The sequence below is a fragment of the Prionailurus bengalensis genome, chromosome A1 (assembly GCF_016509475.1).
Source record: "Prionailurus bengalensis isolate Pbe53 chromosome A1, Fcat_Pben_1.1_paternal_pri, whole genome shotgun sequence".
In the NCBI taxonomy this organism is placed as follows: domain Eukaryota; kingdom Metazoa; phylum Chordata; class Mammalia; order Carnivora; family Felidae; genus Prionailurus; species Prionailurus bengalensis.
The window spans coordinates 240273749-240291963 of record NC_057343.1 but is presented as its reverse complement, the minus strand read 5'-3'; the positions used below and the strand labels follow the sequence as shown (position 1 = coordinate 240291963).

The window sequence follows — 18215 nt, the reverse complement described above, 5'->3', positions numbered from 1 at the left end:
TCAGAGGGCGGTGCGCCGCGCGCGGCACTTTCAAGCGCGGGCGGGAGGGCTGACGGCTGGACAGGCCCGGGCGGTGGCGGCCCGGGCGGTGGCGGCGGCGGCGGCGGCGGCTCGGGGCGCGAGGCGGCGGCGGCGGCCACGCTCCGGCCGGGTCCCCGCTGCTCCAGGCGGCGCCATGGACGAGGCCGTGGGCGACCTGAAGCAGGCGCTGCCGTGCGTGGCCGAGGCGCCGACCGTCCACGTGGAGGTGCACCAGCGGAGCGGCAGGTGAGCCCGGGCGCCGCACCCAAGCGGAGCCGGACGGGCCCGGGGAGGAAGGGGCGCGTGTGCACGTTATCCTCGGACCTGGCGTTTGTCGGGCCGTTCGGTCACCCCAGCCGCCCACCACCTGATCTCTCAGGACCCCAGGCGAACCCCCGTGGTCCGCAGCTTTCAGAGGGGTCTGGGTGTGGCTTGCGTGGGGCAGGCGCCCGGGAGGGTGGACCCTCCCGGGGGCCTGCCTGCCGCCGAGGGGGAGGCCGGCTGGGGCAGTGTGGGAGGTGGGGGCGGAGGCAGGTACGGTCCAGAACCTGTCGGCGTCCTGGAAGCCTCGAATGCCAGTCCCAAAGTGTCAGAGTTTTCCCACGTGAATCACAGGCCTCGGGCTTTTGTTAAAATGCGGACTCGGGCTGCAACCCCACGGCTGTGGGAGCTTTGTGCCTTGGTTCCTAACAGTAGCAGCACTAGCGAGAGCTCGCGGCGCCTGTGTGTCCTGGCTGATCTTCCGTTGGGGCAGCCCCGGGTGGCAGGAGCTGTTGCTGTGGCCTCTTGGCGGATGGAGGGCAGGGCTTGGCTTGGGGCTGACCCCCAGGCGAGCCCACCGCTGTGCTCTGAAAGGCCTGATTTTGTGGAAGGCACTTGTTACCATCCTGACCTCTGTGTCTTGTGTTCCCAGCACTGCCAAAAAAGAAGATATAAAGCTGAGCGTTAGAAAGCTGCTCAACAGACATAACATTGTGTTTGGTGACTACACGTGGACCGAGTTTGATGATCCTTTTCTGAGCAGAAACGTGCAGTCTGTGTCTATTGTTGACACAGAGTTGAAGGTTAAAGACCCACAGGTGACTAATTCATATTGCCAAAAAATCGCTAATCCATAGTCGAATACAAAGTCAGTGTCATGGGGGCACCAGGCTGGCTCATTTAGCAGATCATGCGATCTTGATCCTGGGTTCATAGGTTCAAGCCCCACGTCGGGTGTTGAGTTTACCTTAAAAAAAAAAAAAAAAAAAAAAAAACAACGTCAGTATCACGGATGTCTGCTCGCTGCTTTGGTGGTGTGTTGTCAGAAAGTGGTTCGTTTATCTGTTGCTTTGTCTGGGAACAGCCAGGTGCTGGGAGTGGGCTGGCCCCGGGGTCAGGATGCTCACAGCACAGTAGGGGGACCATTGGGAAAGCAGAACGCAGCGCCGCGGAATGGGCTGTGCTGATGAGGCCTCCGTCCCTGCTCTCTGTCCTTGCAGGCAGCAGAGGTCCATGGACCGCTCCACCGGCATAGACTGTAGGAGGCATGGGGGCTGAGGGATGAGATGGGCCTTCCGTGGAGAAGGGCTTCGTCTAGTCTGGCGTGCGGACGGCCTCGCCCACCATCTTTGTGGGAGAGGGTGGGTGTGTTGGGACCTTTTTGTCACTGTACAAACAACCCAGTGTCTGATACATCCCCTCTATCCGCATGGCTCGTGTCTTAGAATCAGTTGGGAAGCATTGGTTTGGCCCCAAAAGTTTGCTTAGAAGGTGGACCTCTCCTTTCTTATACTGGGACTAACGTTTGTGTCTTTGTCAGTTTTGGGGTTTTTTAAAAAAATTTTTTAATGTTTATTTTTGAGAGACAGAGCATGAGCAGGGGAGGGGCCGAGAGGGGGGAGACCCAGAATCCGAAGCAGGCTCTAGGCTCTGAGTAGTCAGCACAGAGCCCGACCCGGGGCTCGAACCCCCGAATGGTGAGATCATGACCTGAGCTGAAGTCGGACGCTCAACCGACTGAGCCACCCAGGTGCCCCGTGGCTTTGTGACTTTTACCCATCATACTTGATTTTGGACAGCTTGGAGGACACAGAGGCGCTCTCCACGCTACTGAGGGAGGACAGGTTAACGCAGCCTCAGTGGAGGGTGCTGGGGCCAGCGATTAGACGTTTTAACGTTCTCATCTTTGGCTCTGCCTGTTCACCTAGAGAAATTCATCTTCAGACGTAATTATGTGGTTTTGTAGAAGTGCAAGGGCGACTTTCTATACGTTGTTAATAGTAGCTGACAACTCGAAATATCTTGGTTATCCGCCAGTCAGAGGTTGACTAAGCAGATGATAGGATCACAGTAAATACGACATAGCTGTGAAAAAGAAGCGGGAAAGGCCCAGTTAGAAAACTGTGTGGTTGAATCCGTTTTTGGTCAAGTACATGTGGCTGTGTGATAGACCAGGGCGCGTGTGAGGTTGGATGGGCGACTTTGACAAACTTCATTCTGTATCGTTTGTATGTTTTCACCAACCACGCAATTTTCATGATTACGAAGAACAATAAGGTAGTTTTTTAGTCAAAAGGGGAGAGAGAAACATCTTAAAGAGTTGATACCGAATCTGAATATGATCGGCTTTTTTCCTAATCTACGAACGAGTTTCTAACGTTCTGCATATTCAATTTTTATTTTTGGACGTTACCGGGTAATTGTCATGGCTAGAATTGGGAAGGGAGTTCAGTCTGTGTGCGTTGATTGCTCTCCCTCTCATCACAGCCCATCGACTTGGGTGCCTGCACGATTTCACTTCACGTCTTCCAGCTGAATGAGGGCGGCCCCAGCAGTGAGACTCTGGAGGAGGAGACCGAGAACATAACTGCGGCGAGTCACTGGGTCCTGCCCGCAGGTGCGTGAGCACTGGCGCCGGGCAGTACGCACCTGGGACACGAAGTCAGGGGTCGGCATGTGGCCTGCTCTCTCCACGGCAGTTAGCTGAGGAGGTTGTATTCATCCATCTGTTTTGTAGGCTTTTGGGGTGTTTTTTTTCTTGTGGAACAGAGAGCGCATCACAGAAGATGAAAGCAGGGGTCTCCATTGTGAGGCTGTGTTCCTGCAGGCGGGTCCCTCAGAGATGGTGCTGAGAATCCGGAGGTGCTCTTTCCTTCCCGGTTGGTCACCTGCCGGCCCCTTCCTTCCTCCTGCCTTCTCCGTGCTTCCCTGTGGACTTTGCCTTGGTTCTAGCCGGTGGAGTCCTCAGCGTTTACGTGTGGTGTCGTGACAGCCGGCCCAGACCTGCCTCTGCCCCACCCAAGTGCTGGCTGCTGGGAGGACGGTGGGGCAGTCTATGTGCTTGTGGGAGAGCTCAGGTCCACAAGAGATAATTGCGCGTGGCCACGTGATGAAAAAGTAACTCCGTACTCCATTCGGTTGTCTGTTGAAAGCTGAGTGACTGGCAGTGATTTTGCATCTGTAAAGAAAAATTAAACTTTTAAGAAACAACTCAAACATTTAATTTGCCGGTAACGAGACTCTCGGCCTGTGGTGTGTGGTGCGGTGGAGAGCGTCAGTGACTCGGGGCAGACCTCACTGGTCATTGTGGTGCTTGTTTTCCTAAAATTAGGTTTTTGTTTTCCTCTCTCCCAGCTGAATTCCATGGGCTTTGGGACAGCCTGGTATATGATGTGGAAGTCAAATCTCATGTAAGTTGCCGTGCTGATTTTGCAGGAAGTCCCGGCTGTTTGAGTTGGGATCAATATTGTGTTGCCCTCCAGCATCTTGGAGCCCCGTGACTCAAATAGGCTTTTGGGAATTTATGGCTCCTGGCAGCCCGTGTCCCGGGTGTCTGTCCCATGGGGGAGGAAGAGGAGGGTGCAGAATGTAAAGACAGCCTTCACCGGATTGTGCTTTTAACGCACTGGGACTGAGGAGGCAGGGCCAAGGGGCAGACAGAGCAGGTCGGCAGGTCTGAGCAAGCGCCAGCTCGTCTGAGCCCCCTTCAAGGGGAAGGGTCCTCCATGCCGTGGGGGACACTAGAAGTCCATCCCCCGCATCACCCGGGCTACGCGGCCACAGTCCTGGCTGTGGTCCTAAGTGAATGTGCTGTGGCTTGCCCGCTGCTGTGTTGTCCCAGAGGTAGGAGCCCACTCATCACTTGCTAAGTCTTGTCCTTTGGCGGGACCCCTGTGTTTGTCTGCATACTTAGAGTAGCAGCAGCCAACCTGGTCTCGTACGTTTGGAGTTTCTTCCAAAACGAAAGCCTGTGAAGCATCCGGCACTCGGCGCCAGCAGTCGCCGAGGGGTGGGTGGTCTGGCGCCCGGCCCCTCTCCTCCGGCACATCTGGTGGGAACCTTTGCCTTGTCCACACCTCCATGTGCATTTTACCTTTCTTCGCTCAGCTCCTCGATTACGTGATGACAACCTTGCTGTTTTCAGACAAGAACGTCGACAGCAATCTCATCGCCTGGAACCGGGTGGTGCTGCTTCACGGTAAGAGCGTGTGGGGTTTTCTTTATTTAACCAGGTCAACCGTGTGAAGTCAGGCTTTTTTACTTGTCCCGCTGACCTTCAAGGGGTTACAGTTCTGTTCTCTGATGCAGCCAGAGCTGTCCTGTAATGTCCCCTCCCTGAGAAGCCACTCTAGCTCACATTACCCTGGGCATGTGTCACCTGACCCTTCACTCGGCAGCTGCCTGGTCTCTGCCTTGTGACTCTTCTATGTTATTATTAAACTTTTCACATAACTGCCTAATTCCCCCAAGTGATCGTACAGTCCTTAGGGCAGGAACTGCCTCACGTTTTTGTAGTATTCCCAGGGCTTCGCTTTGTGACCATAAACCGCAACAGCCCTGCTTCACTGAAATTCTGTCTGAATCTTCTCAGAGGAGAACATTGGATTTTTTCTTGATGTTCCTGGTTAGAAAGAAATCGAGAGAATGCCCAAATAATAGTGAGGTGGGGGTGATTAGCTTCTGAGACCAGTTAAGACCATATGCTTCCGTGGAGTCTTAAAAATCTTTTATTTTCTTCTAAGATTGTATTTCTTTGTTTTGAGACAGAGCGCACGAGTGGGGGAAGGGCAGAGAGAGAGAGCGGGAGAGAGAATCCCGAAAAGGCTCCACGCTGTCAGCACAGAGCCCAACTCGGGGTTCAGTCTCACAAACTGTGAGATCTTGGCCTGAGCCGAAATCAAGGTTCAGATGCTTAACCGAACCACCCAGGCACCCCCAACACGGGGCCTTTTAAACTGCAGATAATCTCAGCATATTGTCCTGATACTGGGTTCTGAGCAGACCATCCGTGGGTATTTTGATTAGTGAAATCAAGTATTTCCCATTTGGAATCGGCTCTATGTTTCTTCTTTAATTATCAAGAATGCACGCAGATCAGATTTGAAAGCGTCTGCATCTTCTGGTAGATGCATTTGTCCCTCTGTGTTGGCGTCTCAGCTGCTGCCAGGCCTCCTGCTCAGTGGCACACGGGGCAAGAAGCTGTACGAGCAGGGCTTCGCCTGCTGCTCTTCTGGTTTAGTGTGGGCTGCCGTGGAAGACGGGGATGCTGTGGGCTGCAGGAATGACAAACATCAGTGCCTTAAGGATCCAGATGCTTGTCATGAAAGGTGTTTGACCTTTCACGAGGTGACTTAGCGAGTGGGTTTTCTAGAGGACGTGTGGGGACAAGGAGGGTGTCAGCGAAGTTGGAGACCAGGAGATGTGCTCGCTCTGGATGCTGAGGGGACGCACGGGCCGGGAGGCGATGCTGTGTTGGGGACGTGGAAGCCAAGAGTGGAAACACAGGCCGAGGTCAGACAAGGAGAAAAAGGGAAAGCCTTGGGAAGCGTGTTAATATTTTGCAGCACGCACGCTGCTAGCCGACTTCTTTGTGGGCTGCCCGGCGGTACTTGGGGTAACAGCATTCGGAGCTCTGAGCCCCACTCCTTGTTGTGTGTGCCGGGGATAACGCAGCTCCCGTTGTTTTAAGGGATTTGTTACCACGCTGACTGAAAAACACATCTGCTTGGGTTTTGTTACAGGTCCTCCGGGAACTGGAAAAACATCCCTGTGTAAGGCACTAGCCCAGAAATTGACCATCAGACTTTCGAGCAGGTAACTTCTGGTAATTCGAGAAAGGGGAGCAGCAGGACCGGGTCGCTTGCTTTTCATGTGTGACATGGAAGCTGTTTATTTCTTCCTAATTTTCCTTTATTCACTCCCGTACTGAGCACTGTTCTGAGTTAAGAGTCTCAGTCTTTTACGTTTACGGCGCTTCCTTTAACAATCAGCACGTGCTCTTTGGGTGACTGTCCCACGTGTGTGTCAGAATGCAGTCCGCTCTCAGGGCCGGATGCTTGCTGCTCTCGCTGACGGTTTCCCATCCTGTTGCCTGAGAGAGGCATGGCCAAGCCAGGGGTGGGTTTGTCTGTTTCTCCTTGAGTTCCGTCTCTCTCGGGGCTTATGATGTCCTTGCGTTTAGACACCATTCGGCCGTTATTTTCTCAACGAATTCCCCCTACACACACTCACTTTCTAGGAACAGACCCATTTATTTGCGTGTTCAGCTGTCTGATATTCTCCCCTGGGCCACCGATGTGGCTTTTTTTCTTTGAGGATTTTAGAATTTTCTGTGTTGCATTTTGGGCAGTTTTCTAAGATGTCAGATCTGCTTTTAATTCAGTGACATTTTCATTTCTGTTTGCATGTTTTTCTTTTCCGGCTGTTCCACCTGGTTCCTTTTATACTTTTCAATTTTCCGCATTATCCTCGTGTTAAAATGTTTGAGCCGGTGTGTGGTCACCATTTCACAACTTTCCCTGCTAAGTCCATCCTTGTTGTCAGTTCCGGGTCTTTCTGTTGACTGGCGTTTCTCCTGGTTCGGGGTCCGTTTCTGCTTGTGCTGTCAGGTAAGTTTTGGTTGAGTGCAGACATTGTTGTTGTCGGGTTTTGTTCCGCTAGGCATTGCATTTGTGATTTAGGGCAACCCTTTTGAGGTTTGTTTTTAAGCTTTACTGGAAAGGAGTCCAGACTTAATAGTGAAGTGAGGCCCTTCTGGGATCTCACTTGGGCACCCTGAGTGATAGCGGGTACTGTGCACGTTGGCCATTGGGAACTCGAGCTTCCCAGCCTGTGAGCCCCAGGAGCCGTGCCCCTCACGGCTCTCCAGCCGATTGGGATTTCCATATTCACACACGCCCGAGTGTCAGCAAAGACCCAGAGGGACCCCGTGACGATTCCCGGAGCTTTACTCCTGCGTGTCTACCTCCCCTCTGGAACTCTGCTCTGCAGCCTACAGCTGCCTCAGGCTCCTCAAACTCTGACCTCTGTGTCCAAGTCAGCGCGGTGGCTGTGCACGTCTTGGGTCCCCTCCAGGGTCGCGGTCGGAAGGCGCTGTAGGCAGAGAGCCAGAGCGCTTGCGGGCTCCCTCGCTCCTGTCTGGGTGACAGTCCTGACGCCTGCTGTCTGGCGCCACTCACAGATGCTGTTGCTGTTGCGATGATTTCGTCTCCTTTTCCGGTTAATTCAGGGGATTGATCTGAGACTTGTTACTCCAGCGTGTATCCTAGGACGAATACTTTATTTTCTTCCCTTTCAAAAATGTCCCGTGAGTATTTTTGTGTAGGGAAGTTGCTCTCTTTCTACCTTTTATTCTGTGTGAGCAACTTGGTTTTGTCTTGACCTGCCGAGGTGCATCTGTGCCTTGCAGATCTCTTGGAGCCGTTACCTGAAACACTGGACACTGAAGATGTTACCTCAAGAAAGAAAACTTCCTGCAGTACAACCGTCTGGAAATACGCATTTATTTTGTGGCTTAGAAATGCCAGAGAGACACCTTAGCAAGCCTTTGTTGCTCACCTGATGGAAATGCCTTAGGGTTGATTTTGTTCAGTATTCAACCCAGTCTTTATTCCATTAGGTTGTCTGTCTCTCCCCTCTTTGGTAAACAGAATTAGCGGATAGCCAGTTGCAATTTTTTGAAAGGGGTTGTCTTTCTCATGTGGACTTTTGAGGCATCGGGGACGGGGCTCGGCTTCCCTTCTGCCCCCGTCTCGCTCCCTGTTTGATTTTAGTTAGAACTAAGTGCATCCAGGTGTCCCGTGTGCACAGAGGACCAGTGCTAGATTGCAGTCTGTCAGTATATACTGAGGCTGACATCGGGGCCTCCGGGTGCCCCGTGGCCCCGGGGTCCACAGGAAGTGAGTTTTTGCTGGGAAACAGATTGTCCACTCGTCGGGTTTATGGAGGGAGGAAAACACGTTCAGCTCTGGCCAGAAAACGCCTGACGGTTACGTTTTGTTTTGCTACCACGTTACTGCTGGTGACGCTTCTTAGAGCACCTGAGACGTCAGTTACAAGCAGATGAAAAGTTGTTTTGATGCAGAGATGTTTTCCAGTTCAAAACCCTTAGTTTGCTTCAGCCAGGACCGCTGATTGCATGTTGTTAGATGGTCGTAAGTACTTGCGCAGGCTGCTGCACCAGCCCTCGTTGGTAGCTGTGGTGACTTAACCAGTTAGCGGGCAGCGGAGGGATGCTGGGTTAAAGCGGAAGTGTTGCCGCCCCTGTGGGTGCCGTAGGAGCGATTTGGAAGCCACTCGTTGTAACTCTGTTTTATCATCTCAGGTACCGGTACGGCCAATTAATTGAAATAAACAGCCACAGCCTCTTCTCTAAGTGGTTTTCGGAAGTAAGTATCAGCATCGCTTCTGCTTGTCGGCATTGTCAACCATGTAGTTGGACGGCTGTCTCGTAGAGTAGGTAAACTCTCCTCCGAGAGCTTCAGACAGAAGTAGGTAACGGGACAGTAGGGCGGACTCGCGGTCGGAGGGAAGTTCCAGAACTGAGCGGTAACTTGGAAATAGGCCCGAGAGTACCCTCTGCTGGTGGCATCCAGACCTTTGGGCGGGACAGACACTCAGCTTTCTCTGAGGACGGGACCTGCGTTCAGCAGAGGGCTGCATCCTCAGAGAGCACGCCCTCAGGGCTCTGAGCCTCGTTCCTCTGTGTTCCTCTGTCCGAACCGTGGGGCTCGGCCAAGGTGATGTTGCAGGTGCCTCTCAGCACAGGAGAGCTCTGCCCGGGCACCGGTGTAAACATCCCTCCAGAGGGTGGTGAGCCAGGACGCGGAGCACCCGTAAGGAGTGCCCTTAGCTTGCATCCGTGACCCATCTTGTTCCTGGTGGTGTGGATGGCAGGCAAAAGGAAGGAGGGAGGGCGCTGAGGCACCTGTGTGTGCCAGGCGGCTCAGGGCTGAGCCAGCGTGGGCTCGAGCGCGCTTCCCGGCACGTGGAGCGGGGCAAGGGGATCGTGTGGGTCGGCCTCTCCCGTGTGGCCCTGGCTCCTGGGATTTAGGGATTCCTCCGGGGGGCCGTCAGGAGGCAATGGGCTCGTGGGGCCCCCTGGGGTCATAACGAGGCTGGGCAGGGACGGCAGATGAGGGTGTGCAGCAGGCGGCGTGAAGCGTACAAGTCAACATTAAAGGAGTGTTTTGGTTCCAGAGTGGCAAGCTGGTAACGAAGATGTTCCAGAAGATTCAGGACTTGATCGATGACAGAGATGCGCTGGTGTTCGTGCTGATTGATGAGGTAGGCGCAGCTGGACATCACACCCGTGACTGGAGGAAATTGGACCCCTGGCTGAGTCCGTCCTCCATCCGGCACTCCTGTCACGCAGCCCTCTCCTGCCCGGCGTCCCGCACGTCGAGCTCCTGGCATAGCGGGCTCACGCGTACCCGTTCGCTTGCCCCTCGCTTGCTCGGTTGATGCAGCGCACGGCTGCCCCTGGGGTCGGGTGCTGTCCTTTCCGACCTGTCGCCCCGTCCCCACAGGTGGAGAGCCTCACGGCCGCCCGCAACGCTTGCAGAGCAGGTACCGAGCCGTCAGATGCCATCCGTGTGGTCAACGCCGTCTTAACCCAGATCGATCAGATTAAGAGGTAATGCTGACACGGTGGTCTCACGCGAGAAGCCACAGGGAGGGTGTGAGGTGGCCGCACGCCTCTACACGTTACTCAGCTCCTCTGAGTGGACACACGGCTGCTGAGTTTCGGCCCTTCTCCCACACCTGAGGCGGTGTATCTGCTAAATGCACCACTTCGTGGGCAGGTACTTTCACTAAGGTATCGGAAACATAAAGCGAAACTCAAGCGTGCGGAGAAGCGCGTGACCGTGAAACACGGCCGCCCTCCGGCACCGATGCCGGCACCGCCCGGTGTTGGTTGGCGTTGCAGGGCTGGCGATGGACAGGCGAGCGCCCCCCGCGTGCGCTTCATGGGGCCAGATTTCACGTCTCCACAGCCCAGCCTTGCAGGTCCGGGGCCTGTGGTCAGTGTGCCCTGAGCCTGTGCAGCTTTAGGGAGTGACTCCTCGTAACCTGACTCGGTCCGGGCCCCCACCCCCCACCCCCACCCCGGATCGCAGCCCTCGGTGGGTCCCGGGAGCGCTCTCCCACTGGGAGGCTGCCCGGCTGCAGAGCTAGCTTGTCCGCGTGGACTGGTGGGGAACCGAACCGTGTCGTGGGCTGTTTCCCGGGCCACCCGCAGTACATTTGCGGTTTACGACCTGCGACCTGCTGTGAGGGGCTGTAATTTCCTGAGCCGCAGCTGTTGCTGGCCTGCTTGCTTCCACCCTGCTCGGGGCCAGCCATGTGCCCCTGTAGCCGCTCCTCCTTCCTCCCTGGGCTCTGCTCCCAGCCCCGCCCCTGCTCCTCAGTCTGGTTTCTGCCCCTCCCTTACCTGAGAGCCATCTGCCCTCCCTGGAATTTTCCGCACCGTCAGACCTCCAGCCACCCTTCCCCTGCCTCCACTCTCCAGACCGCCTAGTTTCTGCTGTCAGCCTCCTTCCCTGTTCTGTTGGTTACCCCTCACGGGCCTGCGGGTCCACCTAGACTGGGCGTCGGACACTCCCGGGGCGCTCACTCAGCCCTGCAGCTCCCGCCTCCAGGGTTCCCATTGACCCGATGTCCTCCCTGTGCAGCCCCTGCTCGAGCCAGAAGGTGGGGTCCCAGTGCCCCTCCTGTCGCTGGCAGGTGTGGGGGCTCAGGAGGGAATGGAGACGCACGGGTTTCCGGTTGCCCTCACCCCTTCCTGTGCCCTTAACTTCACGCTTCCTGTTCAGGCCCCTCTAGGCCACCCTTCCAGGCCTTCCTTTGTGTGGGTCTGACTCTTTGGGACAAAGCCCGTCCCCAGACAAGAATCCCAGCCGTGTCATCCCTCCGCCCGGACTCCTGTGACCCGCACACTCCCTGCCCCTAACCCTCAGTGGCTCACCCTTGCTCACCCCGCACTACACACCTGTTTCCAGACACTGGGTGAAGCTGGCCTTCCTGGGGGCTCCCCAGGCCACACGCTTCCTGCGGCCTGGCCTGTGTGTTGACTCGGGCCCCGGGGGAGCATCGCCACATCCCCCACACCAAGCCCAGTGGCCTGGGAAGCGTGCTCGTGGGATGCCTTGTGCCTGCCGTGTGCTGGCCACGCTGGCCGACAGACTGGACAGCGGGGCTCTCTTGTCCTTTGGAAGCTAAAGGGGAAGCAGCCCGTAAACAGGATAAATACCTCAGCTCCACGGCGTGTGGGAGTCCCGAGAGCTGCGCGTCGAGTGCTCAGCTGGCTGTGCCCTGGCAGGTCGATGGGGTGCTCAGGGCGCTGCACACAAAGTGAGAGCTCCGGGGGTGCTTGGGTGGCTCAGGCGGTTAAGTGTCTGACTTTTGATACTGGCTCGGGTCGTGGGATCAAGCCCTGCACTGGGCTCCAAGCTGAGCATGGAGCCTGCTTGGGATTCCCTCCCTCCCTCCCTCCCTCTCTCTCTCTCTCTCTTTCTTTCTCTCTCTCTCTCTCTCTCTCTCTCTCTTTCTCTCTCTCTCTCTCTTTCTCTTTCTCTCTCTCCCTCCCTCCCTCCCCCCCCCCCCCCCCGCCCTGCACATACACACTTTCCCTGTCTCTAGACATAAAAATAAAATTGGGGTGGGGGGGAGGAAGAAAAAAGAAAAAACGAGAGTTTTGTCATGCCACAGTTGACGGAAGAGAGGGAACAGTCAAGTGGGGGTCTGGGACAACTTGCTGGAAGACAGGAGCAACACCTCCTTAGCGCACTGTGTTGCAGCCAAGAGAGCCTGGTGGGAGTTGGGGGCCCGGCAGGCACTCAGGTGTGGGCCTCAGGAGGCCTCCTAGGCTGGGTGTGGCACGTGGGGTGCAGCCGGCTGAGACGCTGGCTGAATTCTGAACCTTCAAGGACGGGGGTGGGGGGGTGTGGTGGAATCACTGAGGCACCGGCCGACTGGCGCTCACTCCTCTGCCTCCAGGCACTGCAACGTGGTGATTCTGACCACTTCCAACATCACGGAGAGGATCGACGTGGCCTTCGTGGACAGGGCTGACATCAGGCAGTACATCGGACCGCCCTCTGCAGCAGCCATCTTCAAAATCTACCTCTCCTGTCTGGAAGAACTGATGAAGGTACGGGGCGTTTTTGTTTCCAACCGGGCTTCTCGTGTGTCCTTAGTTCCCTGACACGGGTTAAAGTCGCCAATTCCGAGATGGGATGAGTTACTTGAACGTGGTATTAACCATCTTAGGTCGAAAACTGCAGTTGGTGTGTTTCGTAGGTTGAGCTGATAGTTGAAATTATTGGGGTGCCTGGGTGGCTCAGTCAGTTGAGCGTCTGACTTGGGCTCAGGTCATGATCTCACGGTTCATGGGTTCGAGCCCCGCATCAGGCTCTGTGCTGACCGCTTGCTCAGAGCCTGGAGCCTGCTTCAGATTCTGTGTCTCCTTCTCTCTCTGCCCCTCCTCCTCTCACGCTTTGTCTCACTCTGTTTCTCAAAAATAAATAAATGTAAAAAAAAAAATTAAAAAAAAAGAAATTATGGCCACCGACTTTATATTTTTGCTCTTTTAGTGCAAAGTGATGATTGTGATCATGTGATCGATCGATCTGCCGGGAGGGGCGTGGAAACCTGCCGGACACGTCCTAGTTCATAGGGAGACCTGACTGGAGGCCACAGGTCACAGGGATGTCATCTGACTGGAGGTCACAGTTCACAGAGGGGTCATCTGACTGGGTTGCCGTTCACAGTGTATCATTAGCTACGGCATTAATGTCCCTTCAGTCCCGTGTTCTGGCGAGCAGTGAGCACAACAGCAGTGGGCGAGGTAGCGCGCTCCCGGTGGGCCTGGCGTAAACCACTCTAGGCAGAACCTGGGTGCTAGGAGTCCAGGGCAGTGGGCACAGCAGGCCCGAGGCAGGCAGTCCCTTCCCCCAGGGGAGCGTTCCTGAACCCTGATTCTGGGAGGTAGGCAGTAACCAAGCCAACCGACGGACGGGGATTTACGTGGTGATCGTTGGCATGACGTTGTCGTAAGAGGATGGCGGGGGTGGGATCGACCCCCAGCCCGGCGCCACAGAGCTTCGGCGGGGATCACACAGCCCCTGACAGGGATGGGAGGGCTGGTCTGCCGTGTGCACCCCGTCCCACTTTGCTGCGGCACGGAGGAAGTGGCGGCCCCAGGGAGCCTTGACCTGAGGTCCCAGGTGAGCTCCGGAAAGTGTCGGTGCCGAGAAGTCAGCGTGATGGGATCCCGGCGGTGGTCACGCTCCTACTTGTGCTGCGCATCCGGGAGATGTTTCGCCAGTTAACGTACGAACTTTTTCTAGAAGCTGAGTGTGTGGGACAGGGGTTCTCAACCGGTTTGCAGGAAGTTAAGCCATTCTGATGACGGAGTGGAAATTTGGCCAGTCCTGAAGGCTGTCGGCCTGTGCCTGGCCCACTCCGTCAGGAGCCCGCGGTTGTCGCGTGCACCCGGAGGGGCAGCGGGGGGCAGTCCCGGGGAGGCTGCAGGGACCCAGGGAGGCTCAGGAAGGTGAGAACACTCCTGGCATAAACCCTGTTGCTTAAATTTACTCACAGCCTTCACCAGACCTCCAAAACGTGCGGACAAAGCTGTTTGTTCCCCGTTCTCTCCCGGTCCCTAAGTCAGAGCGGTTCACGTTAGAAGTCGTTCGGTGCTGGTCCCTGGGCGCCCCGTCAGGTGCCGCTTCTTGGCAGAGTGCCTCCCGTGTACAGCCACGTGGCTCACAAGGGAATGAAGTCCAGATCCAGGGTCAGGCTGTGCCACCTGCCACGCAACGGTCTTGTCTTAAAAACAACAAATGAAGGGGCGCCTGCGCGGCTCGGGTCATGATCTCATGGTTTGTGGGTTCGAGCCCCGCGTCGGGCTCTGTGCCGTCAGCTTGGAGCCCGGAGCCTCCTTCGGATTCTGTGTGTCTGTCTGTCTCTCTCTCTCTTTCCCTCTCCCTCTCCCTCTCCCTCTCCCTCTCCCTCTCCCTCTCCCTATCTCTCCCTCTCCCTCTCCCTCAAATAAATACTAAAAAAAAAAAAAAAAAATGGAGACCCTCCTTGAAAGGCAGGCCAAGTCCTGACTCCTGAGCTCGACTCTGCTTCCCTGGGTTGTGATACGCCTTTGAAACCCAATACCGGGCTGGCCTCAGCCCCTCCGAGTCCCTCTCTGCCCTGACACGTAGTGAAGACACGTCTTGATCAAAAGCACAGAAGAGGCTGGGTCCCCGCTAGTCTCCGAGACGTGTCCCGTCACCCATATTCTCACCTGCGTTTGAAGGAGCGGGGACGTGCGTGTGAGCGAGAGGGGAGCGGCCTGCGTCCTGGCGTGGCCGTGCTTGCCTTTCTGGGGGAGGCGATGTTTCTGAGGAACGGGCTGCTGTCCCGTGGCCGACTGTGCACTCTGCCCGTGAACCGCGCCGTGACGCCCTGTGTCTGTCTCCAGTGTCAGATCATATACCCTCGCCAGCAGCTGCTGACCCTCCGGGAGCTGGAGATGATTGGCTTCATTGAAAACAACGTGTCAAGGTTGAGTCTCCTTTTGAGTGAAATTTCAAGGTGTGCATTGCCTCCGTCTTTATAACCTAGAAAAGTGCATTTGTTGTGGTCATGGGCGGTTGTAGCTGACTGCAGCAGCCTGGGGTCGTGGTTTGGGGTCAGAGGACAGGGACTGGGACCCCGAGGCGTCTGTCGCACAGGCGCTGGGAGAGCTTTGAGAGCCCCCGACCGCCCGGGCCCCAGGCGCCTGGGCCAGAGCGTAGAGGTCCGCCACCCTCCCACAGGCACCGTTAGAAAGTAAAAAGCAGTGCTGTGTTTGTCTCTGAAAAGATAGATATCCAGATGAGGCTCTCGTGACGTAGTCCTGATTTCTTAAAAAACGGCATTTGTTAAATTTTTACAAATGGATGAGAAGGAAAAAGTGGAAGCTTCTGGGTGAGTAAGCAGAGGACACAGCGGCAGGGGTCTGTGTTTGGTGCTTCGGGAAGTCAGAGAAAGCACGCGGCCCGGCAGCCCTAGGCGTCAGGAGGGAGCGCTCGGCCCCTGAGCGCCAGTGGCTGCACACGTGCTGGGGGCCTGTGGCTGGCAGCGTGGTCGACCTCCCCCGTGGCTTTGGTGACCAGGGGTGGCGGGAAGGGAAGGTGGGGAGATGGAGTGGAGCACAGTTGCAGTGGAGTGAAGGACGGTTAGAATTTGGACGAACTGGAGAGGACTGGGGAAGGCCGTGGGGGACTTGCGGTGGGCTGTACGGCAGAGATCAGGTGGTGGTGCTGGCGGCCCAGAGGCCACGTTGTGACCAGAGTTTGAACTTCATCCTGAAGCCGTGAGGCTTGTGGAAGCTTTTGAACAAAGGGATAGCCTGAAGAAACTATATTTCGGGTTATCTCTTGAAGAGATGGAAACTGGTCAAGATGAGGCAGAAGAGGGCAGTTCTGACACTTGGACAAAAATAGTTGATGGGGACCAGCCTGGTTTCCTCGGGATCCGTGCCACTGGCCGCGTGCCCACCATGTCGTGTGTGCCTCTCCTGGGCAGCTAGCAGCTCAGGGCGGCAAGCATCCTGTCCCGCTTGGGGCAGGAGCTGAGGACCGGGGGCCACCAGCCCACCTTGAGGCCAGCTATAGGGGAGGGGACTTTCGGAGATGAGGGAAACCGTCCCCAAGCGCGGTTCTGTTCACAGGAAGAGCGAGGGTCTCAGCGGCCGCGTCCTGAGAAAGCTCCCTTTTCTGGCTCATGCGCTGTATGTCCAGGTGAGTCCGCCATGGCCGCCCCTGCCTCTGAGCGCTCTGTGCCCCCCACCGCTGCTCGGTGCCCCCCACTGCCACTGTGTGCCCCCCACCACCACTCTGTGTGGCGGGGCCTGGCCTCGCGGGGAGTTGCACATAACACCGTTACGGATCTGACTCACCTCCATGCCTAAGCGATGGGCTTCTGGGCGGGAGGGCCTCGGTGCCTCTGAAGCGAGGAGGTGGCCTGTGGGCGTCTCACACACCTCTGCTCACACTGGGCCCTCCATGGACTCGCGCGGAGCAGGGCCTCGGAGTCCCCCGCCCTGCCCCATACTGGGGGTGCCGGCCAGCAGCCTCACCAGGGACATGACCGGCCCATATACCCGTGTCTGTTTCCAGGCCCCCACTGTCACCATCGAGGGCTTCCTTCGAGCCCTGTCTCTGGCAGTGGACAAGCAGTTCGAAGAGAAGAAGCAGCTCTCGCCTTGCGTCTGATCCGGACCCCGCCATGATCGTGGGCACAGTCGGCAGGTGACGTCGCTGCCCAGAAGTCTCCGAACGCTCTGCCCGGGCCGGAAGCCCACGAGGCTGAGTGGTGTTCAAAGAAGTGTGTCGTATGTGACGTGTTTTTAAGACGAGTCGGCCTGTCATTTTCACTGTTTCAAAAGATGATTCAAGTTCTGCTGTCTAGGTGTCCTCACTCCATCCTGCCGCTAGACAGTCAGATGCAAAATGCTGACAAAATTGGTTTAAAATAGGCCATGAACACAGGCTTTACGAAGCAAAAGAAAAAACTACGTTGTCTTAAATAAGAATGTAATCCCAGCGTTAAAAACATCTGGGTCGCTGAAATATGAGGTGGCCTTTGCTCTCTGACCTGAGCCTCATTTATTTGGTACAAATGGTTCAGAGACTAATGAGTAAGAAAAAAAACCCTATTCCTATGTTCTAGAAACGGAGAAAACAATTCTGGAAGAGTGGGCTTCGCACAAAGGTGCTATTTGTGAGAAAGGTGCAGTTTGGGGATCGGGCGAGTGCGTGCCACGCAGCTCGGCCCCAGGACAGGCGGCGTCGCACGGTTTCCTGCCCGTCGTTTTGCGGTAGCATTGCGGCTGCGCGCGGTGGCACGTCACTCGCCCACGGCAAGCTGGCTGGAGCTTGGCGCACCTCACAGGATGTGCTTTGCGCTTACCCGACGCTCAAATCCATTTCACGCTCATGTTTTGTACACGTTTTGAAGACCACGTTGGTTTTTGTTACAGAGCTTTTTAAGTATTAAAGCATACTCCACCAGAACTTTTCTTGTTGGGTCTCCACTCCGACGATGTGGATTCTATTGAGACGTTCCCGTGATTATGTAGCTTTTAGCCTGTTTCATGCCTTGAGGTGTCAAAAGGGACTGTGACCATTTATGGGAATGACACCAAGAGCCGCATCTGGAACCTGGAGCCTGGCTCTGGCCTCCTCGAGCCCTGAAGTGGGGGTAAAAGCAGCGTCTGTGGGCACCGGGGTCAGAAGAGGGGCGCGCCGTGCTCCAGGAGCGGGGGACCCTGAGACAACCTCATCTCAACTTTGCTGGAATGCCTGGTGTCCAGGTGCCTGGATGGAAGGAAGGAGACAGGGGCTGGGCCGGGGCAGATGGGGGGAAAGACAGGGTAAGGGAGACAGGCAGGGGGAAGGGAAGCCCGAGGGACTGGGGACGGCAGGGGCAGGGGCTCCAGAGCCAGACCCTGCGGGCAGAAAACGAGATCTAAGCGCTGGAGGCCAGCAGACCAAGACCCGTTTCCCAGAAGGTGGGTTCCAGAGGTTCCGTGGGTGCATCTGAGGCATCCGCCCAAGGGCCCCTAGAGGGTGGCGCCGCCCCGGGTGGTGGCACAGGAGGGGGTGCCGGGGCTCAGCCGGCACCCCGGGGTGGACAGCGTGGTCAGCGAAGGCCACCAACCCTGCCACGTGTCCCCTCTTAAGCTCTGCGGTCCCTTCTGTCTTCCCCACGTGCCGCGTGTGTCCATGTGCATGTCTGAGCCTGGGGCTGTGCGTGAGTATGAACTTCCGTGCGGGGGAGGGGGCGGCGGGGCATGAGTGTTCCCAGCTTCCCATTCCTCCTCGGAACCTAGTTCGCTAGGCGTGTGTAGGAGAAAGGCTGTGGGCCGTCGCGCCCACTTGGCCATCCGGAGG

At 56.4% G+C, this 18215-nt stretch overlaps 1 protein-coding gene across 1 annotated transcript; it reads left to right on the top strand.

Annotated features, from left to right (window-relative positions):
- Window positions 1–8: 8 nt before the first annotated feature.
- TRIP13 (thyroid hormone receptor interactor 13) lies at window positions 9–17336 on the top strand. The gene is made up of 13 exons (XM_043601880.1): window positions 9–267; window positions 935–1100; window positions 2770–2899; window positions 3637–3692; window positions 4390–4480; window positions 6024–6096; window positions 8606–8669; window positions 9481–9567; window positions 9810–9916; window positions 12280–12433; window positions 14759–14871; window positions 15992–16061; window positions 16440–17336. Exons 1-13 carry the CDS (start codon window positions 176–178, stop codon window positions 16533–16535), a joined length of 1299 nt encoding a protein of 432 aa, XP_043457815.1. The 5' UTR covers window positions 9–175; the 3' UTR covers window positions 16536–17336.
- The last annotated feature ends 879 nt before the right edge of the window (window positions 17337–18215 follow it).